This window comes from Neolamprologus multifasciatus, chromosome 18 (genome assembly GCF_963576455.1).
Source record: "Neolamprologus multifasciatus chromosome 18, fNeoMul1.2, whole genome shotgun sequence".
NCBI classification, from domain to species: Eukaryota; Metazoa; Chordata; class Actinopteri; order Cichliformes; family Cichlidae; genus Neolamprologus; species Neolamprologus multifasciatus.
Window position 1 is genome coordinate 20,678,955 of NC_140456.1, and position 26,766 is coordinate 20,705,720.

General features: G+C 43.3%; 2 protein-coding genes across 4 annotated transcripts in view; both read left to right on the plus strand.

Annotated features, from left to right (window-relative positions):
- The window catches only part of ephb1 (EPH receptor B1), a 161,067-nt gene extending 134,786 nt beyond the window's left edge, over positions 1-26,281 (plus strand). For both annotated transcript variants that reach the window (XM_085139261.1, XM_085139260.1), the window contains exons 11-16: positions 868-1,115; positions 2,334-2,549; positions 21,182-21,331; positions 23,291-23,484; positions 24,314-24,469; positions 25,346-26,281. In XM_085139261.1, the coding sequence (XP_084995387.1) occupies positions 868-1,115; positions 2,334-2,549; positions 21,182-21,331; positions 23,291-23,484; positions 24,314-24,469; positions 25,346-25,454 (1,073 nt within the window). In that variant the 3' untranslated portion in view covers positions 25,455-26,281. The remainder of the gene's footprint in view (positions 1-867; positions 1,116-2,333; positions 2,550-21,181; positions 21,332-23,290; positions 23,485-24,313; positions 24,470-25,345) is intronic.
- LOC146497812 (uncharacterized) lies at positions 7,562-13,378 on the plus strand. Of its 2 annotated transcripts, none has more exons than XM_085139263.1 (2): positions 7,562-11,433; positions 12,085-13,378. In XM_085139263.1, exons 1-2 carry the CDS (start codon positions 9,033-9,035, stop codon positions 12,156-12,158), a joined length of 2,475 nt encoding a protein of 824 aa, XP_084995389.1. In that variant the 5' UTR covers positions 7,562-9,032; the 3' UTR covers positions 12,159-13,378. The 2 variants fall into 2 exon arrangements, with proteins under 2 accessions (XP_084995389.1, XP_084995388.1); XM_085139262.1 differs by having other exon boundaries at positions 7,562-8,134; positions 8,174-13,378.
- Positions 26,282-26,766: the final 485 nt, after the last annotated feature.

The following is a 26,766-nucleotide window of genomic DNA, read 5'->3' on the forward strand; positions in this document are numbered from 1 at the left end:
TACCCAGGGACCTAATGTCATTAGAAATAACTCAACCCTCTCTGCCTTTTCTTTGTTCTTCTGTGTTTTTGGATCTTGTTGATTTTGGCTTTGATCATGTTCAGCCCTTGCATCATTTCTTCCCCATTTACTTTACATGTAAAAGTGCACACATTTTGTTTCCTGTCCTTGCTTTCTTGTTTTGTTTTGTTTTTCTTAGCTTGAGAATGACCTCTTATGTATTATTAAACTGTATATTAAAATTACAACTACACAATTAGGTCCTGATTGCTTTCAAGTGAATTCTGATTCAACTTAAGTTCAGTATATCCATGTGTTTGGTACATGTCCCTTTCTTTGGGATCGAACACATCTTTTCTACAGCCGAGAGCACACACTGACATCATACATGCTGGTTCATATGGAGGCTAAAATACCCCTGGTAATGTCGCTGGGCGTGGAATAGCTTTGGAGCACAGGCGGCCTCAGCAAGCTAGGTGTGAGGAAGTGACAGAGATACAATAGGGATAAGGATGCAGTGGGATCAGCTAATTAAAGGTTTTTGTTTTTGTTGATTTCACTGTGTGTTGTCTCTCCAGGACACCAAGGTGGTGATAATTAATCACATGGGTTCCAGAAATTTGCCAGATAGTGCTTGCCTGGTATTGTTTGATAGGGGGAATATAAAGGCACTTGCCAGCCTATGCTGTGTGTCAGAAGAGCCATACTGTATTATATGATAGCAAGACATAACAGGCTCTATAAAAGCACTTTAGGTAACTTTAAAAACAGACGTGAAACTATGATCTGATTAACTCTGCTTTTGTGTAAAGGCTTTTTCTGCTAACAGAAGGAAATGAGGAAACTCTTCTTTCTCTTTCAAACTAGGTGAATTTGGGGAAGTCTACAAGGGCCGTTTGAAGCTACCTGGCAAGAGGGAGATCTATGTAGCCATTAAGACCTTGAAGGCGGGCTATGTGGAGAAGCAGAGGCGGGACTTCCTGTCTGAGGCGTCGATCATGGGCCAGTTTGACCACCCGAACATTATCCGTCTTGAGGGTGTAGTCACAAAGAGCCGTCCAGTTATGATCGTTACTGAGTTTATGGAGAACGGCGCCCTTGACTCATTCCTCAGGGTGAGTGATTTTTTTTTAATGCTTGTACTGTGTCACACAAAGTTGCAAACAGCTATATGACGAGATCTGAAGCCATATGTGTGAGTTAAATGGAAGCTTGGCAATCTGAGACTGAGAAGCTAATTGGAAGTAAATTGTAAAGCAATCCCACTAAAGGAGTTCATGCTAAGAATCCTTCCTAATACAAATTGGAATGAGCCTTCTTAATCTGTCCAGTGCCAACGGAGAATATGTTTCATGACAATGAACTTGATTTCAGTCATTCTTAATTTGAAAATTTCCACACTGGCTAGCTTTATCAGCCTTTAATTTAATGCCTGAAGCTATTAATGGACTCTTCACTCTTTCTTTTATAGTCAGGATTGAGCGGACATACAGCTTAATCAATATTCAGCTCTCTTTTTTCCTGCTTCAGTCTCATGGATTGGTGTTCTATTCCACTTTGATCTAGGGTGGGTTTAAATGGGTTCTTTGAAGTTGGCTTTGCTAACCGCCACATCCGACTTGTGTTTCCATCGATCTCTCTTACCCTCTTATTTGTTACTGGGTTTCTGGGGTTCAAAGCTTGCTCTTCAGAGCATTCACACGGGGGTAGGGGCACCATTCTTGGAGTTTAAAGAGATGGATGCCTGCATGCCTGAATGGAACAATGCTCTAACACCTACACTGAGTAAGACTGGCTGCAGGAATCCGATTTGCTTATTTAATACAAGTATACTCTTCCTCTGGACATTAAAAGGATTTGAAAGGCAAGACAGGAACTCAGTGTGTTGATTTTGTAATTGCAAAGTGTAACCAACAAACAAGAAAAAAAAGGACACACAAGAAAAAATAAACTCAAAGATAACTCAAAATAAGGGTCTTGTATGTAGCTATAACAACATGACTCTTCTTGTTATCTGCCATGGCTGTGATAATAATGATCTGCTGCAAGGCTTACCTCATGCTACAGAAGAAGATGAGAATCCAACTGAGCAGCCTTGACTCAAACCGAATTTGATTACGGCACACGTTGAATGAGGACGTGGAGTGATGAATTTAAGTCAACATGTGTTAATGATTCAGTAAGAAGAAACAGCATAATTAATTTTTTGCCTATTAAAAATGGTTATATTAGCCTTTGCTGCAACCTGCGACTTCCAGCTTTGCTCATTTACAGCATGGCAACGGCATGACATAAGCTCTGCATTTTCATTTGTTTTCCTCTCTATCCTTTAGCAAAATGATGGTCAGTTCACAGTGATCCAGTTGGTGGGAATGATGCGTGGGATTTCTGCAGGAATGAAATATCTCTCAGAAATGAACTACGTCCATCGTGACCTGGCCGCACGGAACATTCTCGTCAACAGCAACTTGGTGTGTAAAGTGTCCGACTTTGGTCTGTCACGCTACCTGCAGGATGACACATCTGATCCCAGCTACACCAGCTCTCTGGTGAGTAATAATTGTGTTTTACTTTGTCTGAGTGTCATGGGGAAACTGTTATTCGCGTAGCGCTTATCTAAATATAATTTCATGTTTCCCAACGTCTTTTGCTGACATATAAACCAATTGAAAAACTCCACCTATCAGTCTAATAAGTTTTGCTACTGACAATGTCTCACTCTTTTTGAAGGTCTTGCAAACCTTTCACCTTTTCAGCGCCTTTCATTTTATATGAGCTGTCACTCTTTGCTTCCTCATCCTCCTTCCACTCTTCCCTATACCCTGCAAGTCACGGACCGGAGGTCTGTCACATCTTCATTAGTGTGGAGACAAGTCTCCTCTGGGAAGGCTCTCTCGTTGGCATGCCCAGAGTGCAGAGAAACCAAAGGGCATTGCAGCCTCTCAAACTGACATCTCCCACCCTACTCTCTCTCTCGCCCTCTTTCCACTCTCTCACTCCTCATTCATTATTACTGGAGCATCATGGGAGGCTTTGGCTCCTCATTAACTCCTCCACGCTACAGATCTGTAATTATTAGCAGCCATCGTTAGTTCATCTTCTGCCTCTCCTCTTTCTAATTCATAACACACTTTTACACCCTTGCAAACACACGGCGTAGGTCATTAGGACTCCTGACATGCCTTAGGTTGTGTGCTGGGATTTAGTTGAGTGAGTGTGTGTGTGTGTGTGTGTGTGTGTGTGTGTGTGTGTGTGTGTGTAGGAGCATATAAGGCACCATGTGGACATCCACAAGCATGCACGTGTGTATCTCTGCTTGCTACGGCTGATGTGCATGTTTCAAGGATCAGTCAGTTATTAACACTCACACACACACTACATATATATATATATATATATATATATATAATATATATTAGGGGTGCAACGATACACAAAATTCACGGTTCGGTTCGGTTCAATACTTTGGTGTCACGGTTCGATATTTTTTCGATACAAAAAAAATGTTCATGCTTTTTTAATTTGTCATTTATTAAAATTATAAATTCAAAAGTACAGTTTTTAAATTTATGTTGCTGAAACAACAAAGTAATAAAAAAATAAATCTATCTGATCAAGAAATCACTCATCTTTGGAAAAGAGAGTTTATTACAGAGAAATGTCTCTTTCCAAAATAAAAGCTATACTATATGCTTCTTCTGTGCTATATTCTCAGCAGCATATTAAACATATCAGGTCCCCATAAGGAGACTCATGTGCTAACAGCTGTCTAAATGACTCGGGTAAAGTTTGTAGCATGCGTGCTTGTTGTTTTTGTCTGCTTCCACTTGTCTTTGCACTAGGATGATGTCAGAGTAAATGTGCAGTCATATTCGTTGTGTTCCCACTAGTGCTGTCAGCGTTAATCTCGTTGAAATGACGTTAACGCCACAACATGGCAAATCTCCGTTAACGAGCTATCGCACCGTGCGTGGGGCTGGACGACCAACACGTTAACGAGCTAACTGCGCTAACCACTAGTTCCCACCCATGTAATTGAGCGTTGCGTGGCACATCCAACATACTGTTTTACTTTTGTCCATGACGCGCTTACCTTCAGGGTCATACTTAACATGAAAACCAAAATAGTTCCAAACGCCAGATCTGAATGAGGGTGGGGGAGGTTCAATTTGCCATGTTGCAATGAGAGCTTAACTTCTGTCTCGCTAGCTTGCCCTGCGCTCAGTGAATCTGTGTTCGACTACTCCGCCTAGGCTGCACTGTCGAGCGCAGATCCACTGAGCGCTCAACACAGACAGCACCATCAGAAGGAAAGTTGATAAAATAAATTAAAAAATTTGTATTGTTCGATACATATGCATACCGATCCGAAAGCACTGTATCAAACGGTTCAATATCGATACGAGTATCGTTGCACCCCTAATATATATATATATATATATATATATATATATATATATAGAGAGAGAGAGAGAGAGAGAGAGAGAGATGTGTGTGTGTGTGTGTGTGTGTATCTGCACTACCCATACCTTTTTTTGCTGTACTTTTTATTTTACTTTGGATTTCAGTGAGCCGTGTCCTGTGTTTTACCTGTCTGCTTCTTATTTTGAGTTGACGGCCTCAAGTGGCTCTGCACAGCCCATTTTAACAGTGTTACCTGTGAACAGGGATTTTAACTTGCTTCATAACACCGCCTTGGGGTTTCTTGCTGAAAGTGATTCATTGTATACAATCTGAATATAGAGCTTTGTGATGGGGGGGGCATATATTACGAATAAATATGAATGCAATCTGAATATATTACACTATCAAAAGGGGCATATTTTTAGGATCAGGTTCATAGGTATTTCAACACATGCAGAACTTGAGATCTAAAGCAACCAGTCAAATAGCCTGTGAGTCGGTGTAGGTATGAAAAGGAGAGTTCTCAAAATAATCTGCATTCATCTAAATATAGGTGAAGAAACAAAACAGTACTAGACAACACACAGTCCCCTGTTCATTTTCCTGTCTTCCTTAGTGCCTGCATTATGCCGAAGCTGCTTTTCTCCTGAATTATTATTTATAAACAGGAAAAGCATAAAAAGCAAGCCCAAGGTAAGCCATTGATTGGTTGGAGCATGGTTGCTGATTTGTGAGAGTGGCAATAAGAGTGATGTGGCAGATATAAGTCAGAGGAGATATGACCACACATTGGTGTGACTGAGAGCTAATTGCTCCCCAGGAGTAACCTGCTTTGTATGCTTGACCCTATAGCTAAACCTTGCTGAATGGGTATTATTTAGCAACAAAGAGGAGCAGCACTTCTGTTGTCTGCGCTGCTGAGCTTTACTAATAAACCAGTGTGTAAAAGATGGGGAATGGATTATAGATTGCGGTCCGTATTTTGATGTTGTTTATTGCAAACTTTCCAAACTCTCCTTGAGGGCATTATCTGGAAAGTACATAGAGCAAGGTGAGTTTTGAAGTCTGAACCTTGGGAGATGTTGTGATGTTAACACACTCTGGTTTTTTTGATGGTGTGTTTTTAACTGATAGAGAGTTTGAAACAAGCATATCGAAGCTTTGGCTGTGCTTCACTTTTATACTGAGTCCTCATTTATTAGCATAGGGATTCAGAGGAAATCTTGGGTTTTAGCTGATTTTTGTTTTTAAATCAAGAGTCAAGAGAGCAGTTTTATCGACATGTCTGGGAGGCGTATTCTGTTAATGTGCCAGTTAAATGATTAAATAAAAGCGAAAGTACTTTCTCATCAGATCGCAGGCACTTCATAAGCCTAGCTGATGTTGCCACACTTTCATGTCCTCCTGGTTCAGTTTAACCTGTGATTTAGGGGGCATCTATGCATACATGCTACGGGGGGGGGGGGGTGTTCTATGTTGTAATTAAGGAAAGCATGGCTCATGCCCTTCACTCCATGACCTCTTTAGTGATGACCTGATGCTAAACAATCAGCGAGCAAGGCTGGCATCGCAGACAAGGCTGAAGGAAATTCGTAAATTAAATTGCACTGACAGGCAGTGATTTACATCGGCACCAACCTCCTCCTCTATCAAATTAATCACCTCTTTCCCTCTGCTGCTTTTCTAATTTTTGCCTGCATTTCTAAGCACACCAATTACAGTGCCTGTGGTGTGATGTTGGATGTATGGTTGGGAGGACATGCTGGTAATTGTGTTAACCCTGGACGCGGGTTCAGTCTGGAGCAGTGTTGTGGAGTTTCAGACAGAAGGAGGCTGTCCTCCCTCTCTGTTGGCTGCTCACCAAAGTCATAATTAATTAGGCTCACAGGACAATACCTTAGCCACTCTGGTCTTACTAAGGTGATGCAGGCTAACTGATTTAAGGACTCTAAAAGATTGTGTGCTTCCTTGCAGCTATGACTTTATTGTGTTTGTTTCAGTGCAGATTTTATATACTCGACTGCACGAGTTTAAAAAAAAACCAACTGGCTCATCTCAAGTCGTGATGCAATATGAGTAACCCTGCTAACCTAGCAAACAAGCAAGGCATTTAGTCACTATTCCAATCCATAAAAAAAGTTTATCATTCCATGCATCACTTGTGTATTTACAATTTTTTATCTGTGTGCAGCTTGTGCACAAGGATATATTTTCTTTTCTTTTCTTTTTTTTTTTTGCCTGTCCCGTTTGGCTCTTTTGCCATCAGAATTATTGTCTAAAGGCGAAGAAAGATGCCCAACGGATTTTCTTTACCAAATTGACCATCCCAGCTTTGCCGTAATGGTCCATTTGATTCACCTTTTATTATTTATTTTATTTTCACTTGCTGAATACGGGACAGACTTGACTGGGGGAAAGAAAAGGGAGAGAGAAAGAGGGAAAGAAAAACAGTTGAGAGGAGGGACGGGGGAGAAGGGCAAAAAACACAAACCAACAGAATAAGCAGAAAAAAAAAATACATATATCAATCACCTGGATCACCTGTTGAGAAAGAAAAAAGAAAACAAGCAGAAGAAAACGAGAGTAATAGAATAAACAACATCACAATGATATATGGGAATATGACAGTAAATACTAAATATTAAACATTATTGTGCAGCACGTAAGATCGACAGCCCAGTGTGCTTTGAGGTAGGAGCCAAAAACGGTGTAGTTTGTGTGTGTGATCACCCGTGTGTACACCTGTGAGCATGGACGCGCTTGTTTTTTTAAAAGGTTCCTTCATGTAATGATCTGCTAGAGGGTGTGGGGGGCCACTGCCCCGTCCTCCAGGGCATGAAGCAGGTATGGAGGAGATCAAAACTCCAGACCTCCAGAGGCCCCCAGAACACAAGAGACCAACAGAGGGGCAGCCGTGCCACTGTCCCAGAAAGAGCTGAGGAGAGTCCTAGATGAGGGGTCATTCAGCAGCCACGGAGCAGAAGCAAGGGGGGGTTGCAGTGACGTGCCCGTGAGCTCCGCCGGCAGCCAGCTGTGCCTGAGTGACCGAGCCCCAGGCCGAGAGGCCGGGGGCACCCCACCTCCGAAGTGACCCGAGTGAGCCCCAGGCCCCAGGCCCCAGGCCCTGATAAGCAGCTGCCAAGGAGTGAGCCAGTGTGTACCCACATTCCGGACCCAAGTCGGACGGCCAACTCCTCCTCCTAGCCCCCCCACTCCAGCATATATTGGGATATATTTTCTTAATTGGGTCTGCAAGTGCAGCATGTGACGCCTAACAGCTTAGGCAAGTGGTGTTCTCTTTCATAGCATTCGTTTCGTGTCTCACTATGGGAACGCCTCCTTCGTGACCTCATCAGAAGCTCAAATACCATTACGCCAGTCCTTACAGGCTGGCTAGGTGACGCCCATGTCAGGAGGGGCCAGTGCCTCCCTATATAATAGGCTGACATAGCATCAGATGTCATTCAAAAACCTCTTCTCGCTTCTCACAGAAGCCTGTAGACAACTGTGCTAAAGCTAAACTGTCCACAGATTCGAGTGAACAACTCGGTCGCCGGGCGCTTTGTTCCCAGCTTTTCAGTTGTCCACTAGCATACAAGCAGTAGCAATACTGTTCTGTAGCTAGTGCTGGTGCCAAGTAGCAATACTTTTACCCAGAGAAGTAGCAATATTTTCCGAAAGCGAAGTAGCAACACTTTGCTAATAAAGGTACCTCTAGCTTCACCATCAGGTAGCAATACCCTTCGACGCTAGCGGTTTTACACATTAGGTAGCAATACCTGTAGAAAAGTAGCAACACTTTTCACCCCACGTTAGCGAGGAATAGCAATATTCTCCGCCATACAAACAGAGGTTGTAAAATCTCGTTTTGACGGAAAGAAATTGCCGAAGGCGGAAAAGACGGGGGAAGCATGTGTTGCCTGTTTTCCCGGAGCTACTCGATGAGATAGTGGTGACATGGAAAGCAAAACCTTACATCGAGAAACACCCCATCATGGGGAGCTCCCTGCTGGATTGTGAGGGGATGGAGTCTATCGGCCTCCGCCAGATGCCACAAGTGGAGCCGTTGGTAGCGAGCCATCTTCACCCGAAGACGTCTCTGTCCTCATCGGCCCCATCTCTCCCCTCCAAAGCAGACCACTTCCAGTCTAGCCTCACAGATAAGTGCTACAAGGCAGCGGCTCTGTCAGTAAGAGCCCACAACGCCTCCTCTATGCTAATGACTTCTTACCAAGCTGAGCTAGAAGAGGACATGACAATTAAACCAGAAGTCTGCGTTACAACTGACCACGTCCTCCGCCTCCACAAGGTAGCCATACAGGCTACTGGGAGAGCCATGGGCCTCATGGTTCTTCAGGAGCGAGCACGCTGGCTCGGCCTCACCAACCTGACAACCAAGGAGAAAGAGGAACTCCTCGACACCCCTGTCGTCCCTCAAGGTCTCTTTGGTGCAGCTGTTACATCCATGCTGAAGAGATGTGAGGAGAAAAAGAGAGATGATGAGGCTCTGAAACACTCCCTGCCGAGGAGGGCCCAGCACGCCACCCCAGCAGCACCGCGCCAGTCATTCACGCAGGCAGCGTCTCGCCCGGTCCCCGCTTTCAGGATTCCCAAAGTGCCTAAGACGCATGCAGCCCCTCAGGCTGCCGGGGCCCCTAAGAATCCATGGACTCGGAAACAGTCTCCCAGGTCAGACCTCAAGCAGCCCCTCCTCCTCCCCCCGCTGCCGCGATCGTGAGGAGGAAGAACCGGCCGGCCTGACAGCCTCTCCTCTAGGCGGGAGCGAACCCTGTTTCCCCCCTTCATGGGCTGCCCTGCCGCCTCCCAGCCCCGTTCCAGAGCAAGTTCAACGGGACATGTTCCACACAGAGTGCTTAACTCGGGCCGGCGTTCCTGTCACCGGACCCGCCAGAGGGAAAGAGAGCCAAAGTTCGCAGTGTTGTTTCACAAGCACTTCTTTTGTGCATTCTGTATTAAAAAAGCCCCGACACGTGCATCCAGGCAGTTTGCCGAGGGCGCTGTCGAGTGTTGCAAAACACATGAAAAAAATCAAACATGCTGAAAAACAGAGCAACGTCTGCCATAACGCAGCCCGTGGAGACTTGCGTTTCCACAGCTGTGATGATCCAGATGAGCCCGTCACCTCGCTCGCCTGTGACAGAGGTGACGGGACACCGAAATGGCGTATGTTTCCCGCTGCAATCACAAGGGGCCCATCTTCGGTGGAGTGGCCAGTGAGCCCTCTGTCTCTCCACATGAAGAGCTGGGCCACCTGCACTCTGTCAGCATGGGTGCTGAGGACATTGGAAAAGGGCTACAGGCTGCAATTCAATGTCGCTCCACCACATTTCAAAGAAATCGTTTACTCTCGTGCTCTGGGCGAGTCTGCCAGTTTTCTCCTGGAGGAAATTTCCACCTTGAGAGACAAAGGAGCTATAAGAGTTGTCCCTCCTGAGGAAATGCACAGCGGATTTCATTCAAGGTATTTCCTTGTGCCAAAGAAAGGGGGGAGGGGAATGAGAGCCATTCTGGATCTCCGTGCCCTGAACCGGCAATTAAGGACATACAAGTTCAGGATGTTGACTCACGCCTGGCTGCTACGGTTTGTACGAGCGGGCGACTGGTTCACATCAATCAACCTGAGGGATGCTTATTTCCACATCCCCATATATCCCCCACACCGAAAGTATCTGAGATTTGCTTTTCAGGGGATAGCATACGAGTTTGTAGTCCTGTCTTTTGGTCTCTCACTGAGCCCAAGGGTGTTTGTGAAATGCACCGAGGCAGCAGTGGCCCCGCTCAGGGAAAAAGGCATTCGGGTGGCCACATACATCGACGACTGGCTGGTGGCAGCCCCAACCCGCCAGGGAGCGACTTGTCACACAAATGCTCTCATACACCATCTGGAGAGTTTGGGTTTCCAGATAAACGTGGAAAAGAGCACATTGACGCCAACTCAATGCATTACTTTCATAGGGCTCAGCCTAGACTCCCTCCGGGTGAGGGCTTTTCTGTCCCCAGAGAGTACAGCGGCCATACGGTCATCCCTAGCACTGTTTCGCAGAGGCAACACAGTGACCCTCAAACAGTGCCAGAGGCTGCTCGGTCTGATGGCCTCTTCTCTAGTGGTGATAACACTGAGACGCCTGCACATGAGAGGCTTTCAGCGCTGGGTGGGCTCGCAGGGACTGGACCCTCACCGAGACGGCCACCATCGCGTGAGAGTCTCTGCAGACTGTTCACTCACTCTCCGTGAGTGGAAGAGGCCAGGTTTCTTGTCTCAGGGCATTGCCATGGGGGCAGTTTCAGCCAGGAAGGTGATTTCCAAGGATGCCTCTCTTTCGGGCTGGGGGGCCACCAACGAGGGCAGAACAGTGAATGGGGAATGGGGCCCTCACATGCTCTCCACCCACATAAACTGTATGGAACTGCTGGCGGTTCACCTGTCGCTAAAACACTTTCTCCCTTGGCTGAGAGGTCATCATGTTTTAGTGGGGTCGGACAATTCCACTGTTGTGGCCTACATCAACAGACAGGGGGGTCTGGGGTCCCCCAAGTTACACACACTGGCACACAGACTGATAGTCTGGAGCAGTGTCCACCTGCTGTCACTGAGAGCAACTCACGTGCCGGGGATCTTGAACTTTGGAGCAGATCTTCTCTCCAACCCGCTGTATGGGGACTGGAAGCTTCACCCAGAGGTGGTGAAGCAGATCTGGCTGCGATTTGGTCAGGCGACCGTGGACGTTTATGCATCCAGGGAGAATGCTCAGTGTCCCCTGTTTTACTCGCTGCACGATCAGAGAGCTCCACTCGGGGTGGATGCTCTAGCTCACGAGTGGCCGAGAACCCTCCTCTATGCTTTTCCCCCAGTAGCCCTCATTTCTCCAACTCTGGCCAGAGTGAGGGAGAGAAGTCACTATATGATCCTGATAGCCCCACACTGGCCAGGGAAGCACTGGCTGGCGGAGATTTTTCAGCAGCTGTGTGGCCCACCTTGGCCGTTACCAGTACGCAGAGACCTCCTGTGTCAGGCACGGTGGGAAATACTCCACCCCCACCCAGAGAGGCTAGCTCTATGGGCTTGGCCCGTGAGTGGTTTAACCTGAACACAGTGGGGCTCCCTCATAGTGTTATCGATACTATTCAGTGTTCTAGAGCATCGTCTACTAGGACGCTATATGAGCACAAGTGGCGTGTGTTTGAAAGCTGGTGTGTAGAATCACATACATTGATAAGGGTAAAGCCTTCTCCACCATCAAGGTGTATTTGGCAGCAATTTCAGCCTGCCATATTGGTTTTGAGGGGAAGACTGTTGGCCAGCATCCCTTAATATGCCGTTTCATGAAGGGCGCACGGCGTAAATTGCCTACATCTAGGCCGTTGGCTCCATCGTGGGACCTGGCTGCACTCTCCTGTTGCCCATTTGAACCCCTGGAACAGGTTGAGTTAAAATTTCTGTCCTTGAAGACGGCTCTATTAATTGCTTTAGCTTCTGCTAAATGTGTAGGAGAGATCCACGCTCTCTCAGTGCATCAGTCATGCATTCAGTTCTCCTCGGATAATACGAGGGTCAGTATGCGGCTCAACCCTGCCTTTGTCCCGAAGGTTGTCGGCACACGTTCCCCTATAGAACTGCCGGCCTCTTGCCCACCACCTTTCTCCTCAGAGGAGCAACAGCGGCTGCATACCTTGTGTCCAGTCAGTGCTCTGCGCATTTACATGGACCGAACCCAGAGTGTCAGACAAAGTGACCAGCTGTTCGTGTCCTGGGCTAAACCACATATGGGAAAGCCTGTGTCTAAACAGCGCCTCTCCCATTGGATAGTAGGAGCAATTGCCCTGGCCTATACTAGCAGGGGCCTTTAGCCCCCTGCTGGCTTGCATGCGCATTCCCTAATTTCCTTCGGGATTAATAAAGTATTCTGATTCTGATTCATTCCACTAGAGGTCTGGCAACCTCATGGGCTAAAGTGCTGTCAAGTGCTGTTGATGACAGTTGTCTTCTTAACAGGCATGCCTGTCAATCCGGAAGTCAGTATTTCTCCCATAGTGAGACACGAAACAAATGCTATGAAAGAGAACTTAAGGTTATGTATATAACCCCAGTTCTCTGAGTAGCATGAGTGAGTGTCTCACCAGACTGCCCTCCTTGCTATGGAAGCGAGGAAGAGGTGGGCTTGTTTTGAATGACATCTGACGCTATGTCAGCCTATTATATAGGGAGGCACTGGCCCCCTATATATGGTATTTGAGCTTCTGATGAGGTCACGCAGGAGGCGTTCCCATAGTGAGACACTCACTCATGCTACTCAGAGAACCGGGGTTATATACATAACCTTAAGTTTGTCACGGTTCTGGGTCAGTTTCTACCCAGTATTTTGAGTTTATAATGCTTTGGTTTAATTTTCCATCAGGGATTGTTTTCTTATTCTCTCGTTGTGTTGATGATGTCGATTATGTTTATTATTAGGGTTTCATGTTTCTGTTTATTTGTGTTTAGGATTTGTTCTTCGGTTGTGTCTGCTTAGTATGTCTAGTTCCATGTGTCATTTTCTGTCTGTCTCTCAATGTCGAGTCTGCGTCTTAGTGTGATGGTTTCTTGTTCCTGTTTATTGTCTGCGTCTCATGTGAGTGTGTTCAGTTTTACCTCTCGTCCCGTTAATGATTCCCAGCTGTGTCTCCCACCTGTGTGTAATCTCCCTGTGATTTTCTGAGTGTATTTAAGTCGTGTCTTCTGTGTTTGTAGTTGCTGGTCCGTCTGTGTTTCCACCATGCTTCATCTGTGTGTTTCTCTGCAGTCTACCGTCATCTGTTTCCGCCCGCTCTCATTCATGTCTAGGTTCGTGTTCTATAGTCAGTTGGTTCCCAGTTTAGTTTAGGCTTTGCTCCGTTTGTCCATTTCCTTTTTTTGTGTTTAATAAACCACCCTCACACCTGTACAAGTGCCTGCGATTGGATCCTCCTTTATTTTCCACACGGCTCATCTCACTCGCCGTGACAAAGTTACCCTTTCTATTTAAAGTTCATGCCCATAGGGTAGCAGTGAGGGTAGGTATGGGTCAGGAATTCTTTTGCTTGTGCCTCAGCTGACAATGTGGGAAGGCTGTCATTGGCTTGCATGTCACATGATGCACACTGTATGTTGTGCCTAAGCTGGCAAGTGTGTGTTTAGAGGTGTGTGTTTGTGCCATGTTCTTAGATATACATGTGTTCCTAAGGGTCTTTCTCTCTCTCTCTCTCTCTCTCTCTCTCTCTCTCTCTCTGTGCATGTGTGTGCACATGGGTGCGTTTTCTTGTGTCATTGAAGCTGAGAGAGGTTGAAAGGCGAGGTCACACAGAGCCAGTAACAAAGCTCATCCGTCAAATCCCTGTGACCTGAGTGACATTCTCTCAGCTCCACTCGAGCGCTCACACTATGTGGACAGCGCTGTTTTTTCTGTCATTTGTCTGTATTCTATTTGCATCCTTTACCACTCTTGCTGGCCTCGGGCCCATGCACTCTTTTTTTTTTTGGCTTGTCTATTCCACTTCTAGTGAAATATTTATGCGCTAGGAGTGAGGGGACAGGGTAAACAAACAGTAAAATGGGAACATATCCATATTGGCCAGGCCAAAAGTAAACAAATGCACTTTCGTTTAGATTTTTGTGTCATGCATCAAATGCTAAGCACCATTTTCCACCTTTCTTTCTGGTTTATTTTTTGTACTTTGTCAAGTTCACTTCTATCCTTTAAGCACACACTGTACAGGTCTGTGAAAAAGTTTTGATTATTCCCTCATTTTTGTGTATTTTGTTAGGAAATTGGGAAGTAGATTCAGCAATTTATTGAAACGTGCAAATATACATGGAAATACAATAATAAGTAATTGGCATACCTGAGCCTTTTCTTCCTTAAAAATTGCTTTTTAACAGCCACCCTTCCACTGAGACCATTTCTGATGAGGCTTCATCAAACAGTAGATGGATCACTTGAAGGTCCAGGTACATCTCTCAGGTCCTGTGTCAGTTTGACATTTTTCATGGATCCATCAAAAGAAATGGGGAGAAATTGTGGTTTAGTGGCAGGCTGCTGCTGTAAAAAGTGTCTAAAGATACAATTTAAAGTTAGTAAGTTGTCTGTTATGTGTAGACGCAACACTGGTTTATTCCTCAAGTGACTTTTTAAATGCTTGACTGACTTGAATGAAGTCTGGCTCCTTGGAAAAAAAATCAACAAATGAGACGTGACTCAGGACTTTTGCACAGTCCTGTACTTTGAGACGCCGGTTTCAGTCATTGATTCCCTACCTCTACATTACCAGTGCAGTGACCAAGCAGATCCCTGACTCACTTTCCATTTAAGTCACCTGTCAAGCTGGAGACACTGCTAACAGGAACTGAGCCAATGATGTGTCACAGAATCCTAAACATCCCACTTAATTCTGCTGGTTTGTTCATGTCTTTTTTTGTATTTCATTAATTAAGCTATTTCATGGCTACTTTTATTTAGATGATAGAGCTGCATTCGCTCAGTCTTGGGACTAATTTAGCAGCAAAAGTATGTTAATGTTGAGCAGACCCTTTTTTTTGTAATTAGAAACATGATCCATACCAGGTCTACACATCAAAGAGTGAGTGTGCATACAAAACACTCTGCTGTGATTTAGATCTTCTGTCATGTTTTCCAGAGTTAGTAAAAGATGGACACCATCTGATGTTCGCCATCTGTGGCTGGTTGACTGTGTTTGCATCTGAGTAAAAATTTCTATTTTGAATCCTGAATCCTTTCAAATCAGTGAAAGCAACGCCATCTCTGCTGGTGTGCTATAAAAGTAGTGATGTTGACTATAATTATTTGATATTGTCCTCATTAAATGCACTTTATTTTGTAAAATCCCAGTAGCATTAAAATATGCTGTCATGCTCAGGATTTGATACAATTTGATAAAACTGCAAGTGCATCTGAGGGTATAATTGTCTATTTTTTGCATCCTGCAAAAAGATTTCTGGGACAAAGGTTAATTTCTAATATGAGCATAGAGTAGTACAGGCAAAATGAGATACTTGCTCGGGTTAATTTGATCGTGTCAGTAGATGCTAGATATGCCGAGGCCTGTAAGTTTAGCGTAATGCAAAATGCTACTGATGCAGGGTGAACATTACCAATTAAAGGAGTAAAAAGTCAAAAGGACATACAGTAGAAAATAAAACTACAGAAAGTACAGTTATTAATTATTTTTTCTCTGAAAGGATTTCCTCTATATTCTATTACAGTGGTTTGACTTGATCCCTTTCTGAATTTTTGAGCTTGCTCATTTATAAGGAAATGAACAGTTTCTCATTTTTATGGTAGTTTAATTTTAATGAAATGAGCCAGAATGCCCCCCCCCCAAAAAAAAAACAAAAAAACAAAACAACACAAAAAAGTGTTGTGTTGAAGTGATAAATTGACTTGCATGTCAATGAATGAAATGACAAGCAGTGAAGTGGAATTCTGTCCCCCATAACCCACCCAGAATCCCGGAACGTCGATCCCTGAGCCAGAACATTGAATAGGGTCATGAATAGGTATTCCCACATGACAGTGACTCACAACATACCGCCAAGACAACAAAGGAGTGGCACAGAAGTACGTTGAGGTCATAAACTAGCATAGCCAGCTTGCAGACCTCAGTCCTATAGAAAACCTGTGGATGGAGGTTAAGCTTTGAGTTGCCAAATAATTTAGTGAGTGTCTGTAAAGGGGAGTGGGCCAAAATCCCTCCTGAGATGTGTGCAAACCTGGTGACCAACTACAAGAAATGCTACAAGGGTTTCACCACCGAGTCATGTCTTGCTTGGGGATGAAATATTTATTTCGCTCAATGACATACAATTCAAGTTAAAACTTCTATGTAATTTGGTTTTTTTTTCTGGATTTTTGGTTGATGTTCTGTCTCTCTCCATTAAAATGAAACTCCTATAAAAATTAGATAGTGTTCATTTCATTATAAGTGAGCAAACTAACAAACTCAGCGGGGGAATTATTTCCTCTGCTATAGATGCAGTAAAGAAAGACAACTTGAATGCATTACACAGAAACAGATCCTATGGTTGTGTTACTAAGGCGCACACAAAGTTTTATAGCACTGTAGGCGTATAGCTGGGAAAAACAAAAACTTGCGAAGCTTTGACAGCCTAAACAGCTGTTTTAGGTCCACGTATATGCGTGCTAAGTTTATATTTAAAGGCGTTTATATCCACCTTCAGGATAATTGAAGCATAAACACTCTTGATTACAAATGTTTTCCAACTGTTATGACTAGTTATAAAATTAAAATATTATGTTTGTTTTACATAAATGTATTTGATAGCTTAAAACAATAAATAGGATACCTAAAGTTATAAATCCACTGGCTTAGAGTTTGGATAGATGTTATATTGGTTTATTTAGAGTTATACATTATTAAAATCGTACACTATCTGTTCTTTATTGCTTTACTGGACACATTTTAAAATGTATTTACTAAATTAAATCTGACAGCAGAAGGAGATTGTTGTTGAATGCCAGCCTATTTGGGATCTTTAGAGAGTGCATTCTGAAATATGCTTCCCTCAAGATTTGCATTACCTCATTGTACATAAAGACCTATGTCCTACCCTCCATCAGACATTCCCATGGGGATCTGAGAAACCAACATCTGAGTCACCAACCCACTTTCCTTTCTTTCTTTTTTTTAATTTCTTGTTCTATTTTCTCTCCGTCTCTTTGTGTCACTCTTTCTTTCTGCCCCTTTCCTCTCCATTCCTTCGCTCTTCTTTCTTCATCTGTTTGGGCAGACATCCAGGGCAGATCGTTGCTCTCAGGATTTCATTAAAACAATGTTGATGGAGCACTCTCTCCAGCCTAAGTAAATGTGCTCAAGTCCATTTCAGTGTGCATTGTTTGGAAATGGATTAGCGAAGTTGGAGGAGTAAAGGCAAGGAAAAAAGGGAATGGGGGAGAAAAGAAAACACGGAGAGGGAGCTCTACATATTTGTCTTCCACATGAAGGAGAAAGTTTATTTACAATCTCTAAATAGCTTCTGTGAAGTGAAAAAAGACAAGTGAAAAAGGCAAAACACTGGGCTTTCTTTTCTCTAAATTCCGGTAAGCTTATCTGCAATTTTGCTGCATATTAGTGGTGACTGTTGATTGTGCTGTGACAGGTATATGTGTTCTAGATTTTACTCATTTCTGCATCACCATGTCAGTGACAGTCTACATGAAGCTATCTGGCATGTTGGTGGTTCGTATCCTGAGCTGCTGCAAAGACATGACAGGTGTTTCATATCCTACTATCTAGACACACACACACACACACTGATATTGCTGAGCCAGGGGACCATAACAGACACCAATAAGTACACACATTACCTGACCACCAAATGTTTATCCTTTATCTTTAAGACCTAGCTGTCATGAGAACATGCTTGTCTCGCTATGATACCTCTCTGCTGACAGCCATGGCGCATCTCCTTTACAGATGCACTTCAAACACATCACTAGCTTGTCAAAGCTGGTCACAACCTGTCACAGGCAGCCACAACCAGGTGGAAACCAGTCACATTACTTTAATCTTACTCTGGTGACATAATGTATGGCAAAGTCTGTTCGAGGTATGCTGAAGGGAATCATGTGTGCAAAAATGGCTTGCTGCGTGAGCTACAATCGTTAAAATAACCAAAAGGAGGGGAGGGAAAAAAAAACAAGAAAGAAAGCAAAAATTTTGATGTGATCAAATTTAGTAAACAGAAGAAAAAACACAATACGAGGGCGGCTTACTTATTTATTACAAGCTAGACTCAAACCTCCCAGGAATTCAGGCACTGAATGTCACCCAGTTTGTTTTGTTTTTATTGTTGTTGTTGTGTTTTTTTTATTATTACCGAGGGAGTATCACTTGGTATCGTCAAGGCCTAGACGTTGTGCAGGTGCAAATCTTGCTGTGCATTTTGGCTCATCTACACACAGATTCTCAGTTAACTGTCCAAGATAATTGGAGTGTGTGAAATCTGCTTAAGGGGCAATATTTCACTTCAAGGCAAACAGAAAACAGCTTGTTCCTTTTTCAGTAGCCCACACAGTATTGCAAACACCCAACCTCCCACCCACCCCAATGCTTCAAGGCTATGCAAAAGCATTTGTACTTTTGTGTTGACATTAGGTCTGTTTTAATTCCCAACATCACTTCTGCTACGCCTCTAACTCGTCTCCCTCGGTATTAATGCTTTTTCTACTGAAAAATAAATAAATAAATACACCAGTGCTTTTTATTATGTTTTTGCTTTCCTCCCTGTATACATGGACTCCACAGCAATTCATGTTATTAAAGCTGGATTTTGGCAGTTATCATTGGCCCACAGCAGTAATTACTAAGGGTTTGCATAGCTGCCTCTGACTCACCCGCCTTGGAAATGTTATTACTAATGTCTGTCTCATTGGAGGTGCACAGGAAGCTTCTTGTGAAGCCTGTGTCTTTGCTCAGGCCATTCCAACGACACTGAGCTCATATCCCAACAGGGTCCTGGGGCATGAGACCAGATGTACAAAGCGAGGAAGGGTGTAAGCAAGTAATGACAAAGCGAGGACGTAATAGAAAGCTATTTTTTTTTTGTGCTTGGAGCAGCTGTTTTATTTTTGTGTTATTCTGCATTTATTGCTCATCTCATATATGTTCGTCCAGACAAAATAATTGATGTGAAGCATTGGCCCCGACAGTGTGACAGATGAAAAAGGAGAAAATGAGTCATTTTATATTTTTGCAGGGGGCAATGCTTTGCCTGTATCAGTGTAGTTCGATTGCCCTAAGAGAAAAGAAAGAGCAAGAGAAAGTGCCCTTGGGTCTCAGTTTAGATGAAACGATTCAGATATGAACTAGTCTTGAGATATGAGAAAAGCGCTGAAGTCAGTGGGGTTATATAGCCTTTATTCATCTATTGATCTCTTCCTCTCTTCCTTTCTTGCTTGTTCTCTCATTTTGTGCGTGTCACACACTCCCGCAACCACACACTGCAGCATTGTCTACTTTCTTCAGTGCTTTTTCTTCACCGGCTGATGCTCTCAGTCAGAGCGTTGTCTCTGCATCTAGCACCACTCAAGGTCAGATATTAAACCTCTTTTCAGGGTCAGCAACGTCTCCAAGGTCAAAGAGGTGCTCGCTAATGAGGTCAGCCTCTCCACCTCTTGCAGCGCCATGTGACAGTGTTCTGTAATCCAAAATTAAACACAGACATTTATGCATGAATAAGCCTGTTTAGCATTAGTATTGTTCAACATTTCCTGTGAGCCAGCATTATGAAAACACCCCAAATCACCATTTTTTTCGGTGTCTTATTCATTTCCCCTTTTTTTTTCTGCCTCCACCCGCCTCTCCCTGTGGTTCTTCTGTTCTCCTGTCGTTCCTAGAAAGTCAGCAGGGAACAGGGTGGTCTGTGTAGGTTTCTCCTGGGTTTGTTTCCAACAGCAGCTTATCTGCAAATGCTCAGGTTCAGCTAATTGGCATTATTAAACTGGTGGCAAGCTCAACTCAGCTATAAGGGAAGGTCCAGTGGGAGGTGTGTGTGTGTGTGTGTGTGTGTATGTATGAGGAGACAGCCAGGGATTTGTGTGTGTGTTTGTGTGTGTGTGTGTGTGTGTGTGTGGCACAATCCTCTCTGTGCCTGTGCATATGTTATCCCACTGCGTCTGTATGTGTGAATGTGTGCACGTGTGTGTGATGGGAAACAAGCAGCTGTCAATTTCAATCAACAGGGTGCATGGTTTGCCTGGGGGCTCAGGTAGCCCAATTACAGGCAGAGATGTTTGGTGTATGCACAGAAAACCGGTCCTATCTTCTTTTATTAAACCTGGAGTATGAGAAAGGATATACTAAATGGAAAGTTGGATGCTGCTGATACTGAGGCAGAATCCTCCCTGTTTTTTGGCTGCACTTGCTGGATGAGAGAATGAAGAGTTAAAGGGATGGACTAGAACAGCTGAGAGTACTGATGTGGGTTTCAGGAAAGTGGCTGACTTCAACATACTAAAACTGAAAAGAATATTGTTTTGTAAGAGAGCGATCTCAGCCATAGACAGTATAAAGGATGGATGTAGCTACTGTGACATCACTGTTTTTTATGCCTCAAGATGAGCACTTTCTGCGTCACTGTCTTGACATGTTTAAACTGGATCTGATGGCGAGTGGCAGATCAGATTGTGAAACCACATGTTCGCTGGCTACTGACCTGTCAATCACAAGTCTGTAGCCAATGAGCATATACTGGATAATCCTCTTTTCTCAGCTTCGAATTGACCAAAATTTACTAAATAGACTTAAATGTTTTATATAGTATGACCTGAAATATGCCTACATAGTGCTTTTCTACTCTGACTGAGCGCTCAAAATGCTTTTCATTGTAAGCCTCATTCATCCAAGAGCTTTTTTTTCTATATCCAAGCACCTTATCTAATATTTGCGCACACACATGGTTGCATCCATCAGGGGATACTCGGGGTTCAGAATCAAAGGAACCTTTGATGTGCAGACTGCCGGGGATCGAACCACTGATCTTCTGATTCAGACAACTTCCTGAACCACACCCACCACAGACAAGTCAAATCACATCAGAAAGCCATTTTCTCATAGACGTTTAGAGGAACAGAAGTCTATTTGCAACAACGCGTATTACCCCTGTTGGCCTTTTAAAAGAATGGAGGTTTAAAGCTACGCCCATTTTTTTGTAATATGTGTAATCTAAACTTAGAAATTCAACTCTTTTTTATTATTCCTTTAGGGTGGGAAGATCCCAGTGAGGTGGACAGCACCAGAGGCCATCGCTTACCGAAAATTTACCTCGGCCAGTGACGTGTGGAGTTACGGCATCGTCATGTGGGAGGTGATGTCATTTGGAGAGAGGCCTTACTGGGACATGTCCAACCAGGATGTAAGTGGTTAAAACTACACAAATACTTTCTTAAATATTATGATTTCATTTTGAAAAAGCATGTCTGGGCAGGATACTACACTGTAAATGGAGTTCAAGTCAGTTGGGACGAGCAGGTGTAGTACAACATAAAGTCAGTTAAGTACTAATTAAACATAAAATCAGCACTAAAGATTTTAAGTGCTCATTTCATGAGATGTTCCCAAAAACTCAACATCTAAGTTAAGTTTTATCATGTCTCCGAGTTCCGATAGAACAAAGAATAAACCTGAATCGGAATAAACAGCCTCATTAAATTGAACAGCCATTTCCGTACAGATGCGGTTATAGATACACAATCAAGGGTAACTCATAAGGGAGGAAGCTGTAATAAATCACACATTTTTATCAGCCTGCATCACAAAGCATCATTACTGAAGATGCCCTTGACTCTGACTTTGAAAGCAGACTTATTATGGGCACAGCCTCACACTATCCCCTTTCCTTCCTGGCCAGCTTTTGAGAGCAATGAATGATTGCTGAGAGCTCTGCTTTGTTCCCCATGTCCGCTTGGATAACGTCCACGCTCACAGGCACCAACACAAACACACGCAACCATTGGATATAGTCCCATACTATGAGGTCTCTCTTCCTTAGCTCCCTTAGTGCGACAACTAGCCAACCATCAGGCCTCTATGGACCTCACTCCACAAGGACCGTCCAAACCAGCAGATGTTGCCTCAGTGGGCCAGCAGCAAACACTGCCTGGTGGGACTAGCACCACTCAGCATGTCCGGCTGCTCAGTCCACACTCTCTTACACACTTAAAACACACTCTCACAAAAATTTTCGCACGCACGCACACACACACACGCACACTTTCTTTCTCTATCCTGCATCCTCACACTTATCCACACAAACACCGTAACCTCTGTTTCTCCTCTTCTCTTGAAATCCCTTTTGCTTAATATTGCATCAAAGCCCCTCTCTATACCCCCTCCTAACTCATATCCCCTCACTTGTGCGTTCTCTTCTCTAATGCACCATTTGTCAAGAATCTGCTGAGGTGCACTCAACTCCAGGGTGGAGCTGGCGATATACAGAGCAGCACCTAACTTTTAATGACTATCTTTTACACACGATCTTTCATCAGACTTTCATCTTGCAAGTAAGCAAAAAAAAAAGAAAAGAAAAAAAGATTAAATCTACAGACAGTGTGGATAATGTGGATATTTGTGAGCACCGGTTCCATCAATTTGCAGCAATCTTGGTAATCATGAGTCTTTGCAGCATCTGGTTTTGTAGCTACTGAATCAACATTGCATATTTCCTTTAAATATATCTAAAGTGATCTCATTGTCTATGTGTTATTTAACATAAAACCTTTTATAACTAACAAAGAAAACAAAACAAGGTGAAGATACTCCACTTCTGTCAAGTTCTGATCAAACTTATATAATAGAAGTCTTTTACTCTAACTGCCCTTAAATTCTTTGTCATAACGTCTTTTTAATGAGTCCTGATAGCTTGTGAAGCTTTTAAAAGTCATGTGTCAAGTGGCTGTACTTCACAGTGTTAATTATATGCAATCTGCCCATCCCCCCCCCAGGGGCTCCTTTCTAGTGACACTGCCCCTGCTCTCTGTCCCCTCTCTTTCCTCAATCTGTCCTATAGGAGTGATATGAGATTGGATAGAGTCAAGAGGAAGGGCACATCATCCTGAATGCAAACTGTCACTTTATTGACCAGAGGGAGTGTCCATATGGGGAGGGTTGCAGTTGGGTTCTTGTTGCATTGTGATGAGGCAGGATTGCGTTTCAGCCATAAAATAAGTCAAATTATTAAAAAAATGTAACCAGCTTGTAGAAAACACTCTTACTGACTAAGTGTTTGAGAGACATACTGCAAGTGCAGTATATGGTGTGGAATTAGCAGCTATCTTCATTTGTAAGCGACAACATGTTGCCTGCTCTCTCATAGGTAATTAATGCTATTGAGCAGGACTACCGTTTGCCACCACCCATGGACTGCCCCAGCGCCTTGCACCAGCTGATGCTGGACTGTTGGCAAAAAGACCGCAACGTGCGACCCCGCTTCACAGACATCGTCAGTACTCTGGATAAGATGATCCGTAACCCCGCCAGCCTCAAAGCTGTAGCCAATATTCCTGCAGTGTGAGTAAAAAAAAAATCTGTACACGTAAGAAACAAATTGATCCAAAAACTGACATTAGGTACGCACTGACGCTTCTCCTTATGCATGTAGTCTTTAACACACTGTTTGTTTCAAATGAGCCCAGCATGCATATGTGCACCATTTTATCTTCTCATGAATTAAGCATGAATTTATTGCTATTGATTGCGTCAAACTGCACTTTTCCTCCCTCCTATCCAACCTAAACACTGGTTTCAGGAACTCTCACTTTTTTACCCCGTGAAGATGGAGCAAAACACGTTTTCAAAAAGATAAAAAATGGAATGAAACACCTCATTTACATATATATTCAGAACACATTCAGAGCACTTTTTTTTTCCTTACTTTTTTGTGAAATACTGGACTTGTTTTGTACAATCTCTGGCACCCGTCCTCACAGTTTCTCTCAGCGTCAGCCAGATTGGATGTGGTCTGTCTGTCCGTGAACTGTCAGTTTCAGGTTCCTGCACTATTTTTTTTTTCCAGGCTTCCACATATTTTAAAGCCAAGCAATTGCAACCAGTTACCAATTACCTGCGAAAAATCCTTGTTGTGTGGCATTCAAAGAAGGAGTGGCAGATGTGCCTCATGATACTGAATCCCTTTACACTTTATATTTGAGATACATTCCAATATTCACTAATAAATTCTCTCTCCCTAGTTTCCTTGCACCCTATGGCACACACCCATGAAAACACCAGTATCAGCTTTACTCTCCTTCTCTTTAAGTCTGTGCTTAATATTGCATCAAAGTCCAACTATATCTCATCTTCCTCCTCGCCTTGCTCTTGGTGTTCTCCTCTGCACCAGGCCCTCTCAGCCACTGCTGGACAGATCCATACCCGACGTCAACACCTTCAGCTCAGTCGAGGACTGGCTCGCTGCCATCAAGATGAGCCAGTACAGAGACAACTTCCTCAACTCAGGCTTTACCTCCCTGCAGCTGGTGGCACAAATGACCTCAGAGTGAGTTCAACTGCTTGTGTGCAAATGACGGGTTTTCAGACCAATGTAGCTTTTGATGGGCACACTTTTATAAAATGACTCAGTGTCAAGTGCATGTATTTTTAGCATAAATGCACCCAGTGACTCAAGTGATTGCATCAAAGTTAAAGCCTCAGTGGGAATTAAAAACACAACACATTGTAAGACGAAATAACGCACTCACCGTGGTAAGAAAATGTACATCTATGCAAGCTATGTATTACAACTCTTATCTGTACTAATAATTAAACATTTTGTGTTGACAGTGTTCTAAAAAAAAAAGACATGAATGTGTATCCTCTATATACACATTTTAAAGATGCATATTTTCACTTCTGCTGCCGCTGCTGTCTGTGAAGTGCTTCAAAGCGCTGGTCATGACAGCATTTCTCAAAGCACTTGTGGTACCAACAGACACAAATATTGCACTTCATCCATTTTAATTAACAATGTTGCTTGGTCTACAAAATTATGTTGAAAATGTAAATTCATTCCAACATTTTTTATTAAAAATATATGCTCGGGGCTTGGTAGCATTTCTGCAATGTCTTTGCAATTCAAAGCAACACGCACTACTGCGTCTTCTCACAGAGATGGAATTAATTTAGTAAATTTGTGGGTTTTGTTCATTGCCACTAGCTTTCCATTCTGAAATTGTGCGTTCATTTGTAGCGACGTTAAGTCCGTGTGAGCTCGTTGAGTTGCGATGGGGGATTTCTTGCAGGTGTTTGCACTTCCTATTCAGATCATCTATTCTAACTCCAAATTATTGGAGATCCTGTGTTTTTCTACAAAAAAAGGAAAGAAACAAAAATACCCTGCTTTTCACCCACTGTCTCCATGTTTCTTTCTCTGTAGAGACTTGCTGAGAATAGGAGTGACCCTGGCAGGCCACCAGAAGAAAATCCTTACTAATATCCAGTCCATGAGGGTGCAGATGAGCCAGTCATCTACGCCGATGGCATGACTACCGGAGGCGCTGTGCCATGGAACAGGCAGCATTCGAAGGACCAACAAAAATAGCAGCCCTCGAATGACCCCCGATCCATCGGAACGCGCCAGAGTCGAAACTATTGTCTTAATCTAACCCACTATCATGACAACAGGAGACCAGGGTCTACACTACCACATGGTTAACAGCTGTCACACTTCATGCAATCCACGACAGGAGTTCAGGGTCCAGACTTGATACTGTTTATCCATTCATCACAAAAGGGAAATCAATGTCCGTTGTTGTGGTTATGAACTACCATTCATGCCATTTTGAACCAAAATAACCAACAATCAGACATCAACACAAAGAACTTCTCAGAGTTTCAAACTGTGGTAAAGTGAGTGATACTGTACTTCTGCTTCATGTGGACTAGAAGGTGTTAAAACTTTAAACTGAAACGTGAGGCATTTAGAAACATGTGTGATTTTACCCATCCTGTCTTCAGTCTGTGCAATGAAGATGCCTTGACCTGGCGAGAAATAAGTTCCAGAAGAAGAATTAAAAAAGAAGAAAAACAAAACAAAACACCTACCAGTGGAAATAATTAGAGGGAGAAGCATACAGGGATGTACAGCAGAGCACCATTTTCAACTTTCACATCATGTTGTACTTGTTTAAAAAATGTTTTAAAAAGTGTATTGTAAATGGACCGGTAACAAAAAAAACAAAAACAAAAAAAAGATCAGAGCTTAGTTATATTTTTATCCTTTACCACGTGTTTGTTTGTCTGTTTTATTATTATAGCAAGATGCAGTCCACTTGTATTTTATCTTTAACACTACCTGTGGAGTCTTGGGTGGAGGGCCTTGCTAAAGGACTTCTTAACCCAAGCCACCCACTTTCAGAGAATATAAATATGTTTATCTCTTGCTAAATATGATTATATCTTTCATAATAAACCTTCATATTGAAGGTGATATAAATGCATATGTATGTACAGAACTCTATGCTTGCATTTTGGCAAAGACATGTTGACTGAATTCTGACTGAGACACATGCAATGTTTAGATTCCAGTTTCCTTTGGATAACTGAACAATGGGCACTGGATTGTATGTCTCGTTGCTCCAGGGATTTAAGGACAATTTGGGCTGACTGGAGAAAATGTAAAAAGAATGGCTGAAGAATTGGTATTGTAGAATTGTATGAAAATTGCTGTAGGAGTTAAAATAACTGACAAACTATCCATTAACTGGGGGTAATGTTAAATGTGGGTGTACACATGCTGTCTCTTGCTGGTGAGCACTTAGTTGTACAGATATGTTTTATGTTTCATCTTCTTTCTTG